Consider the following 14,446-nt stretch of genomic DNA (forward strand, 5'->3'; position numbering starts at 1 on the left):
GAGTGCTGGGGTCAGATGAAAAATGAAGTGAAAAATATTTAAAACTTCTCTGGGTCCCTGCCTGCCTTTTGGTTGGGCTGTCTCTTTAGTCTGCACATCCTTCAAAAGGTGGATGTCTCTCACCAGGCAGGTATGTGCACCCAGCGTCTTGGGACCAGCTCTCTGGTTGCAAATGAAGCACATGAAAGCCTTCAGAAATGAGAAGGTAGTTATGATTTCAAAAGAGAGGGAGGCAATGAGTTGTTTGGGGTTGACCGAGTGCTGTGATGGTGCTGTACGAGGAAGAACAACGTGCTCTGACAGCGACAGGTTGCTAGACTTTCCCTAGCACTGCCTGGAAGTACAAGCATCAAACCCTTCCCTCATCACATGGAACAAAAGGCAAAGTGTCACGGACTTCTGCTTTGATGTCAGCCATTGATCTTTAACATGTGTGTGCCGATGATTTTTTCTGCAGGACTTAAGGACACAGGAGAATATGGAGCAAACAAGGAGAAGATGAGCTGATACTCACTGGCTTTTTCCGTTCTTGCAAACTGCCCCGCTATCAACCAGGACAGGGCTGTGACTGCAACAAGGGCTCCTATGTGCAGGAATGGAGCTGTGGCCTAGGAAAAACAACATGAACACCATGAAGAGGCTTGAAGGAGACATTTCTAGATAGTCAAGGAGAAAAATGTTCCGACTTCTATGCCCGGTACTATCCTAAGGCAGCTTCTTTCAATTGGACACCAAAGACCACACAAAGCACCTGCCTACCCCATACTGAATCCAACTACGCACCCTTTGCCCAAAGAGACTCTGAGCCTTCTGCATCAGCATTGTGTCTGCCCTGAGGCTCAGATGTGAACAGTTTCCACCTTCCAGTGTTGCCTGAGAAATGGCTTGGTCCCCAGGGCTATACAGTCATGCAGTTCTGGCCCTCCGTGTGCCAAGGAGAAGACATCCGCACAGCGATGGCTTGTCTACACTGCTTCTGCATCAATGCCAAGAAGCACACCTTCCCCGCTCACTCCTGCTCTGTGCACACTGGTTCCCAGAAATGAGATGCTGCAGCCAAGTCTGATCAGCCCTGTGCTAAAACAGAGCTCCTGGGACAAGCTCAGTACTGGTGTATTGCCCGATGCCTGGGAGGTGGAGGTGCATGGAGTGGACGGGGGCCGCTTTCTTGCAGGCCTCCAGGCCTTGTCACAGAGTCAACATCGACAAGCCCCAGGAAGTTCCTCGGCAGATGCTTGTATCCTTTGAAGCGAGCCCCTAGCATCATTAGGTCACCAGGTGCTCCAGTAATACATGGAGGGGGGAAATTATTTATAACCGCAACAAGGGGTAATTAAGTTAGCGGACAGAGCACTGGACTAGATCGGGGCTCAGTCCCCAGCTCTGTGACTCTGGGCAAGTCACTCGATGCATCCGGGCTCTGCTTGCTCTTAGATGCCACAGCCTTTCAAGTGGGGACCACTTTCATTTGATGTTTTTAAGAGCAGGTTAGATAAATGCTTGGCTGGGGTGACCCTGCCGTGAGCAGGGGGGCTGGATTAGACAACCTCCTGAGGTCCCTTCCAGCCCTGGGAGTCTATGACGCAGGAGCCAGCAAGGACAGAAACAGAGGCTGCCTGAAAGCATCAGCTTAACACACAAGGGTATCACAGTCTGTCTGAACTATATGCTTTGCTATATCACCACTGATTCTGCACTGCCTGCGAGCATAGATGGTTAGCTTAGACAAAGTCCTGTTTCTCCTTCCTAACTGCCTGGGTAAAGCTTTAGAAACCAGGAAGAAATAACTCCTGAAACACATAAGTAGTCAGATGTGACTATGAATGCTTTTTTTTTTTTTTTTTTGGTATGAAACAAAATTTGTGAAGCGAGGTAAGGCAAATTTGTGCCTGAAAGCTTGTCTAACCGCTCCCCCAACTCACCTCTTCTTTTGTCCGTGAATCGGGGTATTTCCAAAAGACAGAATCAACCTTACATTAAACCCTTTCCTGCAAACAAGATGCACTGAATACATTTTTGGGGAATGGAACAGAAAAAACAACTGAGATGAGAGCTGCTTCCAAAAGCAACATCAGGCTCACAAAATCTTGGGGACTGGTTTTGCTCCGCATTCATCAGACTCTACAATGTACCAATTCCACTGGCCCCTCAAAAAGCAAAAGTCTTTGGGGGGGTTTTTTAATCATGTTCCTGTCCAAATGCAAAATCCCCCCGTCAGACTAGGAGGAATTTTACAGTTCCAGGCCTGTATACCTAGGATCCCGGCAGTCAGGATGCATCCATCCATCTAACTGACAACCACAGTGGCATTTCATCATGTTTGCAGAACTCCTGCTGACTTCACATGGCTTTGGATCACACCCAACATCAGCAATTCCTACTGCTCGCTATAAAGTTCAGCTCTGAAGATGGAGACTTGAGATGAGATCTTGGTCTCAGAGAAGCCAAGGGAAGTTTGCTATTTACTTCAGTGGAGCACGATTTTCCCTTCAGTACTGAAAGCTACAGAAAAAGCTCTGCTCCTTGAAATATAGTCCTGTGTCCCCCCCCAAAACCCACCCAAAATATTACAACTTACTTGCAATGAAATAACTACCATCTCCCATTCATCATCCCAAAGCTGTGCTATAGAAGACATGGTTATAACGGTAGCTATCAAGGTCACAATCAGTCCAATCTGAAACAAAGAAAGGAAACATTTATGGATATTAATACCATTGCTATATAGTGTATTTAATACAGCAACTTTTGCCCCAAGGATCCAGAAGAATCGAATGTCAGAGTCTCATTTTCTTTGAGGAAACTATGGCATAAAGACTTTAAATGAGATGCCCAATGGCAGGGAACTGCCCCACTCTGACTCTGCTTGGGAAAGACTCGGTATCTGAAATGGCAAAATTCATGCTCCTGGCAATGGTATGCAGGGGGCAGAGATGCGCTGGCAGAGCTATGCAGGGGGAAGCTAGCAAAACAGCAAGCACTATAGGTCTCTAATGCTAAAGGCAAGATCCAGCCCCCCGCCCTCCAAGTTTTGTCTGATTGCAAACGGGCTTGGAAATACTCAGAAAGCACAAGTCTACACAGAGCAGCCGAATGACCAAACTGGACAAGGGTAAAATGTTAAACTTAGTTTAGTCATGACACAGTCATTACAACCCACTTTAACTAGACAGCCTCAAGCCCGTCTTCCCCCTAGTTTCCATCACAGAGACCATTGCAAGAAATGCTGCATAGCCAGCGAGATTTAAAGGGATGTTGCTGGTCCATGTCTCAGTCTCCTGTACTGATGAAATCTGGCTTTCTTCCGGGGCAAAAAGCCCCGTTTTGAGAGGCGTACACAGAACAGAGTAATCAAAATGTCCCAAAGTCCTACAATTGTTCCAGATTTGCTTAAGAGTCAAACACACTGCCCACTGCCTGGGAGGGAGGCATTTATTAATTTTTTCTAAGCAAAGCAACCGAACAAAAGTTGAATTCACATTTTCAAAAAATGTATTTTGCCCTCTAGAAATAATGCATTTCTAGAAGAAATTCTCTAGAAGAGAGGTCAGCAGCCTATGAATCAAACCCAGCCCATGAAGAGGTTTTGTCCAGGCTGTTCCCCATGCCAAAACCAAAGTTTCTATATCCTGTTATTAAGTTTTTCACAAAATACACCATGTAGCAGTGGAATATCTAATAACTGCCACCTCTGGCTTGCCTTAGCACTGGGCTATCTTAATTTGGGCTCCTGGTATTATAACAGTGCTGACCTCTGCTCCAGGATGATTCCCATGTCCTCCTCTGCTCTAGTCCCTTCCAGCCTCTCCCAGTGTTGTTTTTTTATGACAAATCAGCCAATGTGGTCAGACACTGAATGCTACCGACACCAGCCAAAGGCTACCTTAAATCTTTGAAGACAGTAGCAAGAATTTGGACTCATTTAAATCTGCGTGGCTGGGGCGAAGTTTCTCTCAAGCCTTCCCCATACAGGAAAAGGGTGATGTGAGGCTTGCAAGGTATGCTGCATGCACACAGCAGCAAAGTGGATATAAATGCAGACTTCTCAATTTATTTGCACCAAACTCAGGGACACATTGAACATCATCACATAAGGAGAGTGCCAGGCTAGACTCCCTTCATCCACGCTGGCTTCTCAAAACATAATGGAAACCAAGCTGAGGCAACAGTGGTGCAGTCAAACCAATGGTCCATCCAGCCCAATATCTTGTCTCCAACAGTAGTAGACAGCGTAGAGCAGGGGTGGGCAAAACGCGGCCCGTGGACCAGATTGGGCCCATGGTGAACTCCATTTCCCAGCAGCCCCTGCCCACATTGATGCAGCTCATTTTCATGGAGACCCCAACAACAGGGGGGCTGAGACAGCATGGGGCCTGGGTTTCCATGGAGACTGGCCCCAGCAGCGCTGGCAGGGCGTGTGGCTGGGCAGGGGGCTGCTCCAGGGCTCAGATCTTGCAGCGGTGAAAGCATGGTCCGAAGCCGGGGCAAAACTGCAATCTACTGCCTGTCATAAAATCCCAGCCCCGACCCCGGAGCAGATCCTCACCCAGCGGTGCACCCTGCCAGTGCTGCTGGGGCCGGTCTCCATGGAAACTCTGGCCCTTCTGCTGCTGAGGTTTCCAGGGAAACTGGCCACAGCAATGTGGGCAGGGGATACTGGGAACTGGAGTCCAGCTGATGGCCAAATCTGCCATTTTGCCCACCCCTGCTTTAGAGGGAAAGTATATCAACGGGGGCATGTCTCACGTGATTCATTCTCTCATGCCCCCCTTGGCATCAACACGTTCATTTAATGCAGCCTCCACCCCTCTCTACATCTAGTTTGAACCTTCTCCAGTTCATCAGACTATATGCACCAGGTGGTTTAAGCTGCATTTACCCAGTTGCAAGACAAGGTCCCCTCCCTTCCCTCCCCCCACCCATTTAACATGAGGGAAAAAAAGCCCCTTGTCTTGGACTTGAGTATGCGGTGATGGAGGGGCAGGCAGCTGCTGTAGGTCTGGCCCCAACCCCAGGTCGGGGCTGGAGCCACAGCTGCTGCCTGCAGCTCCAGCGTGTCTGCATCCCCTGCCTCTCCCCACTACAGTCTCCAGTCCCCACCTCCTTCCCCACTCACCCCCTCCTAGCAGCCTCTGCCCCACCTCTGATGCCAGCAGGCTCTGTCCGCACTGCAGCCCAGGGCACGAAGCATGGCCCCAGCCAAGACCTATAGCAGTGGTGCCAGCCCTACATTGCTGCTATGGGACCAGGTTGGGGTTATGCTCTATGTCCCAGCCTGCCAGTGCTACAGCGAGGGTAAGCAGGGTGGAGAAGGGAGGGAGGTGGGGCTGAAGCTATGGGGGTGAAGAAGCAGCACAAGTGGGAGAGAGCGGGGAAAGGGAATGGAGGCCAAAGGCTGCCAAGTGGGGCAAGTGCAAGGGTGGGGGTAAGTGGAGGGGCAGGCAGTAGAGAGCAAGTTTCTTTTCCCCACCATCTTCCCCCTTCCTGCCCCTACTACTTCCACACCACCTGCCTCTCCGTCACTGCTCCCTCCACCACCCACCCCCTTAGTGCCGGATCCCCACCTACCACCCCTCGCCATTGCTTTCCCCACTGCAATGGTGGTAGGGATGAATTTAAGGCAACCCACCAATCATAAGATTCTATACATGGGAATTATAACAAATATATAAGTTTTCCATGCACAGAATCTAATTATTGGGGCATCATCTTAAATTCGGGGTTGTCATGGATTTGGATAAACACGGTTGATTCATCACCAACCAGCTTTCTCTGTGATTCTCTGTTTCCAGGATCAGAAGGGAAGACAGAGGGCCCCACTTAGACAGAGACCATGCGCCCTTGTAATCCAGGCCAGTCCTTCCTGAGAAAGCGTACACCAGTTCTCTAACTGCCAAGGTATTCGCATCCAACTTTACTGAATTCACTAAAAATAACGAAGACAAGAATTTGCATGTTGGCCTTCCCAAGTCCCACGTCTTCCTCCCACCTCCTCCCATGCACGATCTGGAAAGTTCAAGGTAAAAAAAAAAAAAGAAGCAAACCCTGATGTGTTTGGTTTGTGGTGAAGGGATACTGTTTATTTAGTGAGGGGCGGAGGTCATCTGTAGGTGGGGAGAACCAATGGATCTCTGCAACATATTTCTCTCTCGGAGTTACTCATCCAAACCCACCAGCCACCTGGAACATGTCTGAAAAACATCAGACTCCTCACGAAGAAGCATATGTTCTGCTCAAGAATCAACAACTTGTTTTTCAGCAGCAGACATCCTCCACCCCCTTCCCATCTCCCACTTCCACTTCCCCGCAGTCAAACACGTCTGGAAAGGAAAAGAACTAGGAAAGGGAGGCGATTCAGAGTCCAGCGTGCATCCGCCTGTTTGCCAGGGGCCCAATCCTGCATGACTCATGCAGGGCCGAATTAACCCTTTAGTGAGCCCTAGGCAAACAAACTTGCCAGCCCCAGGCTGGCCGAGACCCCCCCCTCCCCACCCAGGTGCTGCTGCTAGGAAGCAGCCACTGCAGTGTTGGAAAGGGAAGGGAAGAGAAGGGAAGGGAAGCAGATGGAATCATTTGTGGAGGGAAGGACCAGCTCAGGGCCCTAGGCATGTGCCTAGTTTGCCTATGCATTAATCCAGCCCTGGACTCATCTGTGCACAGAGTTCCAGCAGGCTTCAACAGTAGTCGTGTACCAAAAATAAAGCCCGTGCCATGTCTTATAATGTCTGTAGACCCATCTGTACCCTTAGCACATCACACGAACACAGGACTGGAAAGGGCCTCTCAGGCCATACAGATTCAAGCCCTCTACATTCATAGACAACTGTATACCCAAGGAGTTCTAGATATCATCCACTCTCCCTTCCCATCTCAGCAGCCACCAAGTGCTTGATTGAAATAAAACCAAAGACACCCTGTACCTGGCCACAGCTTTAAAAAAAAATTAAACATGGAGAAGGACAGCAGCCGCCACACAAATTAGACTCTATTTTGCTGCAAACTGGTCACCAAAACTGGAATTCAACCTCACGAGGTTGCAAGTTTCAAGCCAAAGGTAAATTGATACAAAAAGGTCTAAGACACGAGTGTTAAACAGGCACTCTGCAGGGCTCGCAGAGGGTCTGAGAGTTTGGGTGGGGAGAGGGGAGCACATAGCTGAAATCCCGGGTACAAAACCCCATTTGGGACGTGTCAGCAGTGTGGGGCAAGTTATGGCTGTGTTAACCTCCTGGCTGCTACTGCTGCTCCATCCGTATCCAGTCTGCAAGGAGGTGTGAGTTCAACACCCCCAAGGATGTGCCAGGCATCTGGTTAGTTCATTTTCCCACCCTCCTGGTGATGATTAGAAAGGTAAGGCTTAGTTTTAGAGAAGACTGCTTAGCGGTTAATGCTAGAAGCTAGGGGTCACTATAGATAGGTTACTATCTGTGTAGTAATCTGAAGATATGGAGTTGTATTGTTTCTAGCCATGCCACTGACTTACTAGGTAGGGGACCCAATGTAAGTCACTTAACCAATCTGTGACATTTGTATTGAAGAACAAACTTAATCTTTTTACACTTCCTTTTATCGGTCTGTAAAGTGGAAATTATATTCATGTTCCTCACTATAAGTGCTGATTAGATGGGAGCCTAAGAGCGCTGGTCCCCCTCAGGAAGATGGTAGGGTGACCACCCGTCCCCAGTTGGGCGGGACAGTCCCCAAATGTGAACATAAAGTCCTGGTCCTGGGCTGCATGATTCTGGGACAGCATTTGTCCCAGACTCTCAGTACAGTGCATGGATCTGGGTTTTCCGTTCACCATGGAAAAATACGGGAAATGGGGGGTTTCCCTTTGCAGACTGGCAGAGTACCAGCCTGCAAGAGGCTGCTTGTGGCTGGGAAGCGCGGGAGGCAGGGGGTGCCACACACGCACGTGGGCAGTCATACATCCCCAGGCAGCTACCCCAGCTGCCTGTAGGTAAGTCTATGGGTGGAGGCAGATTGAGGCTCCCACAGGAGTGGGACAGGGGCAGGGGCTGGGGCTGTTGCCTAGCCAAGGTGGTGCATGGGACCCGGGACTGGAAGTGGGACAGAGCCACAGGCGGCTCATCTGGTGAGGGAGGAGAGGGGGCAGCCACTATACATACTCCTGAGAGGAGGCCGTGGGGGGGGCATGTGCCCCCCGGATGTCTATGCAGGGTGGGGGCAGATGCAGGCTGCCCACTACAGCCTCAAGGCTCCCCGCCCTGCTGCCCTCCCCCAGGGAGCCCCGCACCAGCCACATGGCCATGGTGACGTGCCCCCTGCCTGCCCAGAGACAGCAGATGGGGGGGGGGGCATGGACTCGTACCCCATACTGCAGCATGATAGGGTGGGCTCCCAGGGGAAGGGCAGCAGGGCAGGGAGCCCTGAGCCCGCATCCACCCCCACCCCTTCATGGGCTCTGCTCTGGTCATGCTATTGGCGGGGGCATCATCTTAGCATCCCCCCCCAAAGCAAAAATAAAAGTCGATGCCTATGTCTTTGACAAGCTTTCTTCAGGCAGCATTCTGGAGCAGGGGGTGTTAGGAAATTAGAGACGAGTGGCCTGGAAGAGCAGGAGCACAGAAGTTTTTCAAGCCGACGGTGGGCTCTGTGCATCTTTGATGCCCGGGTCCTCAGGGGTGACCACCCTCACGCGACCGACAGGAAATCCGCATCCCCCAGAACGGAGCAGTCAGATGGAAAAAACAAGCTTCCTGGAATCTCCCTCCACCCACCCAAGAAGGAAACCATCTAAACCTAAATATTATTGTTTGAAAATTAATTTGAAAAGTAAATGGCATGACTTCATTGACTGCTGAGCTCTGTCCCTCATCCATTAACCATTTGCTGTCCTGCTTGGTATTTTCCTTTCAATACCCACGCTGCTGCAAGAGGGGCTCCCAGCTACCACCATTAAGTCTCCCTTTGCTCAGCTCTGCGCCCCACGGGTTCACCAATTCCTGGTGGCTCTGCATTTGCTATCCCACCCGCAGGAATCACGGACAGGGAGCTAACATTTATAGTGCCCGTTATCTGCAAATATCCCAAAACATACAACAAACTAGGTAGGCATCTGCACCCTAGGGATAGGGGAAGGAAGTGGAGGCTGGAGGAAGGAAGGGGAGCCCAGAGATCCTAGCAGCAGGAGTGATGGAGAAAGCAGCACCCGGGTGGGAGCCTGCAGGCCTCAAATTTATTGTATAATATACCTCTGGGAGCTATAGGTACAGCACTGTCAAGGGCTACAACCACATGGGCCATTACACATCCCTCCAGCCTCCTTTGTTTTACTCAAATCCCAGGCTGTGAGTAAGGGTCACTTACCTTGTGGAGCCAGTGTAGGTTCATTTGCTGTCCCACTGCTATGTGACATAGTGCTAAAATCTGAAAGGACAATGAGAAGAGAGGCCGGTCAGACATCAGATTATACCAGATGTAACAGCACATTCAGCATGTACGTCGGAAACTCACCTTGATGCGAGACTGAGAACGGAAATGAGAAGAGGATAAAGGGGGGTTTGGAGGGGAGGTTAAAAACAAATTACGAAGCTGTACGGTGGGGTCTGCTCTAAAGGGAGAACAGGGTAGATGGACTTTTGCGGCCCTTGCGATGGTGGCAGTTGAAGAGGACATCACGTTAGGGTGTAGATCAACAGAGCTGACAAGAAATACTATTTGTTCTGAGCAAGATAAGAAGATGCTGCCGACCCACGTGTCAGCCTCAGGATTCAGGCCATAGTCAATGCTGGACATAGGCATGGGTGAACCGTGGGGCCCAAAAATGGTAATTTTTTCCCCGTTGTCCGATTATTATTCTCATTATCACTGGCAAAGTGAGGCCCGATACTAAAAGTACACCCACAGCCGCCAGGAGTCTAGGTACAGTATTGGCCATAGTATCTCAGGATGCGGTGCAGCATTTCTTCCATCTGATGGAAAACCAAAGGCTGAGGTTATACGAAGAAATGGGACCCAACCACAGGGAGAGCGAGATAAACAAAAGAGCCATTTCTCAGCGGGTCAGCTGGAGCCACTTTGCATGACCACCTCTGCTAGATGTATAGCCAGTAACACCGGGGGTGGAAACAGCTTCAATATTTTATCTGCTCAAAGCTACTTAAGGTGGGAGTCAGCAAGAAGCAGAACCAACCCGGTCCAGCAATGCTCTTGCACAGGGCAAGCTGAAATGCGTGCACTGGTAGCACTCATAGATGGACTTTAATTTACCTACCAACAACGCTGTAACGTAAGTAAAGCCAGCAGCAGTTGTTATAAGTATTGGAATGGACCAGTCACTCCAATATCCCATCCGGTTATACAAAAACCTGAAAGACAAAGCGTGAAAGCAATCAGGCAGAGATGCAACCCCAAACCAACTCTGCTACATTCGGTAAAGGTTAGAATAGGGACTTCTCCCTCTCCACGAGACCCGGCGAGAGACGGGAGATGAAAGGAAAGAGTCATTTCAAAACAAACACAATATTTGTGCATTGAGGTCTCATGGGAAATCGCTCCGGGAAGCTGCGTTCGGATGATTATGTTAAAGGCTGATACCGTGCTATTAGGAAAAATATACAGGGCTGGGGTTTGGGTTTCCAAAAAGCATTCCATGTAAACAAGGAAAACAGAGCGCGACACAAATATTCCCACTGGGATTTGCACGCCGATCTCAATAATAGCTTTCAGGGCAAGGTATCAGATGGGGAAACCGTAGCAGAAGGAATGAAGGAGAAGGAAAAAAAGGAGCACAGCTATTCACAATAGCACCTATTCAAGCCCTGAGCTCCTTGTAGAGGGGACAGGGAAAGGTAGCGGTGGATCTGGTTAGCATTGCAGAGACTGTGGCCAGAAATGGGAAGGGTTCGAATGATGCTTAGGCACTGCATCACTACCAAGCTGGTTGCAGAAGCCAAGCATCACTGTTAGGCGAGGTGGCTATCTGCTTGGAAACGCATTCAAGTGATGTAGGAGCTAGGATGCAGGTGAGCAGCAGGGCAGAGAATGAAGGAGGATCCTGGGGCAATAGCCCTGGATCTGTGACTGCTTCATTGTGGAGCTCAGGCCAGGTCCTAAGTCCTGTATCTTTGCCCTTAACTTCCATGAGACCATAACTTTGATGAATCGTGCTTACAGAAACAGCAACTGGACCACACTATGTGCCTAAAATGTAGGGTTGTAGAAAGGTGAGAAGGCAGAGAGCCCAGCCAGCTGAGTACTCGACTCATGTGCTCGGCAGGGTCAGGCATAAAGAGCGGATGTGAAGGCTTCATCCATACCGCTAACAGGCCAGCCGTGGCCTGGAGACCCCCTTTATGTGCAAGCATCGATAGAGCGCAGCCTCAATGGGCTTCTCAGTCTTCTGCTGAGCCTGTAACTAAGGGAGAGCCAAATAAAGACAGCGATTCTTGGAGGCTTGGAAAGCTGCTCCCGGGATGCTGGAGTAAGACCCCTTTTCTCACAGTTCAAATGGTAACTTTCGGGCAGCACAGGAACAGGTGGAGAGCTGAACAAAACCCCAAGGCCTAGATCTGCTAAAGGACCCAGGTGCCTAAAGTGGTACTTAAACAGAATTTAGGTACCTAAATCCATAGATATGATCCTCCAAAACCCACCCTCGTGTTCTGCCAGTCAAGTTCCCTAAATCTGGACGTCTCTTTCTGCACATGTCCAGAAGTGCCACCATCCCGGCGAGACTGAAAAGCTCAGTGCCAATCTTGCAACACAGCCCATTTGGAGTCCTCAATCTCAGAGGCACCTAATTCCCCTAAGGGCTTGTCTGCGCCAGGGGTGTCAAACTCATCTGGTCTCGCAGGCTGGGTGAGTGGCATGGGGCCAGTCCACAGGCCAGATCATGCACACGGATGTCCCCCTACCCCAACTCCTCATGCCAGATTCAGCACACGCAATGTCTACTCCAGGACGCATGCCACACACAGTGTCCCCCTGCCCAGTCCTGGACAAGCTGGAGGGGCAGGAGGAGGGCACGTGCAATGCAGTCCTGGACCAGCCAGGGTGGCCACTGCATGTACCATGGATCTCAGACCACGCAGAGCAGGTGTCACATACAGCGTGCATCCTGAGCCCTGCATCTGGAGCTGTTCCAGTGGCATATGAGTCAACTCAGACCCATGGGGCAACACTAAGGACTGAATGATGGCTGGATCTGGTCCACAGGTCAGATCTTTGACACCCCTGGTCAAGCCTGAGGGACCAGATCCTGCAGGCATGAATGACCGCTCCGAGTTCAGCAACATTCATCCCACCTTGGGGTTCTGCTGCCATTGGCACCACACCTCTTTCGTATGCTAATCTAGCGATTAAACCACTTGCCCAGGAAGCATGAGATCTCCTTGCAGTTCTCTCCTCAGCCCGAGAGGTTTCAAACCCACCCAGCAAAGGGCCTTTATCACCAGGTTGGACACTTAGCCAAGGTGGGATCATTCTCCACCTGACCTATTGAAGCCATGCCACTCTGCAGCAACTAATGCAAAATTCATTGGGTTACAGACAGAGGGTCTTTTGCAATTAAAGCCACAGCAAAGAGCTGGAGCACCTCGGTAGCACCATGAAGCCGCTTGCCATGGCTGTTTCTAACCGCAAGCTGAGCCGCAAATCCTCATCTTCCCAAGGGTTAAGGGACCTCATAGAGGTCTGGGTCCTACTGAAGGCCATCTCTCCTGGAAAGGTCATGCTTGCATTCAGGTCTCTGCTCCCCGAGTTATTCACTCATTAAAGAATCATCCCATAACACACAGTAGCAGTCCAGTGATGGCATGCAGCAAGTCCCTACTTCCTTCCAACTTGCTGCGATTCAATCATTTGTCCACACACACACACACACACTATGCACATACAAGGTTGGGTACTAGGAGTGGAAAGTGTGCTGCGGCACACTGAGCTTTGCAGGGAGCCAGGCAGGGCTGAGCCCACGTCCATACCTCCAGTTCAGCCATCCCAGTTTGCAGGTGAGGTGCTCTGCCTGCGAGGGCGGCAGAGGTACTGGCAATGAAGGAGTTAGCGGCAATTGCTTGAAACAAGCAGGCCAGTCACCACATCTGGTGCTGTAAGAGATACTACCCCCATCTCCCGGCCCTGGACTTTAAATGTTAAAATTTGCATTTAAATGAAGACACACTTCCTAATAAAAGTCTCCTGGAATGAAGCCGAAGGGTAATTAAAGAGAGCGTCCCGCTTTGCTGGTTTTTGCACAAGGATCAATGAAGCTACAACAAAACACACGCTGGATGCTGACTCCGGCTCCATCTTGCCCCGGCGGTCTCAGGACTGTCACCTGATGTGTCCCGCTCCGTTCTCATGTACGCATGTGAATGGGATGCTTTCCAGGGCTTGCATTTGGAAATGCCTTGGGGTCCCAGACCCCTGTCAGTAAGATGATTTCAGCATGAGTAAGATTCCCTCCAGCGGTTCCTCACCACCCGCAGAGCCCACGCGGATGCCAAAAGCATCAGCTCTGCAGTCCCCTGAAGGACCCCGCTCCCTGCCGTAACCAACGGGGAGGAAAAGCAGCCCAGACCCAGCTTCAGAAACCACAGCGGAGGCACCGTTACAGTCAGAAGACCGATGCCTGCTCCTCAGGGACCTGCACAAAAGAGCCCTGAAGAGACGCCTGAAGTTTTTGGCCAGGAACAAGGCCTTTCGTCTTAGACGGCACAAGGGGTTTTGCACGGAGCCCAGGCACTCAGTCATAAGCAGCTGTAGCTTTAAAGCTGACGGAGGCTTTGAAAAAGAGCTCCCTTGAAACAGCAATCAAAGATGAGCAAGAAATGAAAGGCACGCTGCATTCGGGTTTTGTTAAAAACTCCTCCAAACTGGAATCCACCAAAGGCTGACGGTTTGTACTTGGGTCTTTCATCCTTTTGACTCCTTTTGAGTAGGCACAACCGACCATGAGGTCTACCCTACACAACTCCTGCTGTCTCCATTTTTTTTTTTTTAATTAATATATTTCATGTTCCAGGTCAAATCAGCCAAATTGTATCGATTGAGCACAGCTCGGTTGTTCCAAAAACCATATCATTTGAGTAGGCAGAACTCAGTCATTCTAAACACCACGTCTGGTGCTACAGTCGGTGAGCATCCTCCATCCCAGGGACTTGAGATGCTCTCAAATCCATTGGCAGGCATCCTATGTGCAGGCCCAAGCCCATAGGTCTTGGGATTCGGATACCCCCACTTGATCTTAGCCCACAAGAGGCCAAGACACTTGATCTGAGCCAAAAGGCCTAGAAGCGAAGCTGTCCGATTCAAATGCAACAGCTGGGAGGGGGCATCGGGTCCCTAGGACAGATGCAGCTCTGACTTCTGCCATCAGAGTCACTTCACCTTCTCCAAACACCAGCAGAAGCCGACACACTAGGGGTTGTGCAGGCAAAACAAAGGTGGCTATGGGTGCTATCGGTTCACGTCCCCTACAGACACA

At 50.4% G+C, this 14,446-nt stretch overlaps 1 protein-coding gene across 9 annotated transcripts in view; it reads right to left on the bottom strand.

Annotated features, from left to right (window-relative positions):
• GDPD5 (glycerophosphodiester phosphodiesterase domain containing 5) overlaps positions 1 to 14,446 on the bottom strand; it is a 309,687-nt gene that overhangs the window by 65,057 nt on the left and 230,184 nt on the right. For all 9 annotated transcript variants that reach the window (XR_003093654.1, XM_025202057.1, XM_025202055.1 and 6 more), the window contains 4 exons: positions 10,238 to 10,331; positions 9,331 to 9,390; positions 2,579 to 2,677; positions 515 to 608 (listed from right to left, as the gene is read on the bottom strand). Coding sequence is in view for 8 of the 9 variants with exons in the window: in XM_025202057.1 (XP_025057842.1) it covers positions 515 to 608; positions 2,579 to 2,677; positions 9,331 to 9,390; positions 10,238 to 10,331 (347 nt within the window). In the remaining variant the exon portion in view is untranslated. The remainder of the gene's footprint in view (positions 1 to 514; positions 609 to 2,578; positions 2,678 to 9,330; positions 9,391 to 10,237; positions 10,332 to 14,446) is intronic.

This window comes from Alligator sinensis, unplaced genomic scaffold (assembly GCF_000455745.1).
Source record: "Alligator sinensis unplaced genomic scaffold, ASM45574v1 scaffold1008_1, whole genome shotgun sequence".
Taxonomy (NCBI): domain Eukaryota; kingdom Metazoa; phylum Chordata; order Crocodylia; family Alligatoridae; genus Alligator; species Alligator sinensis.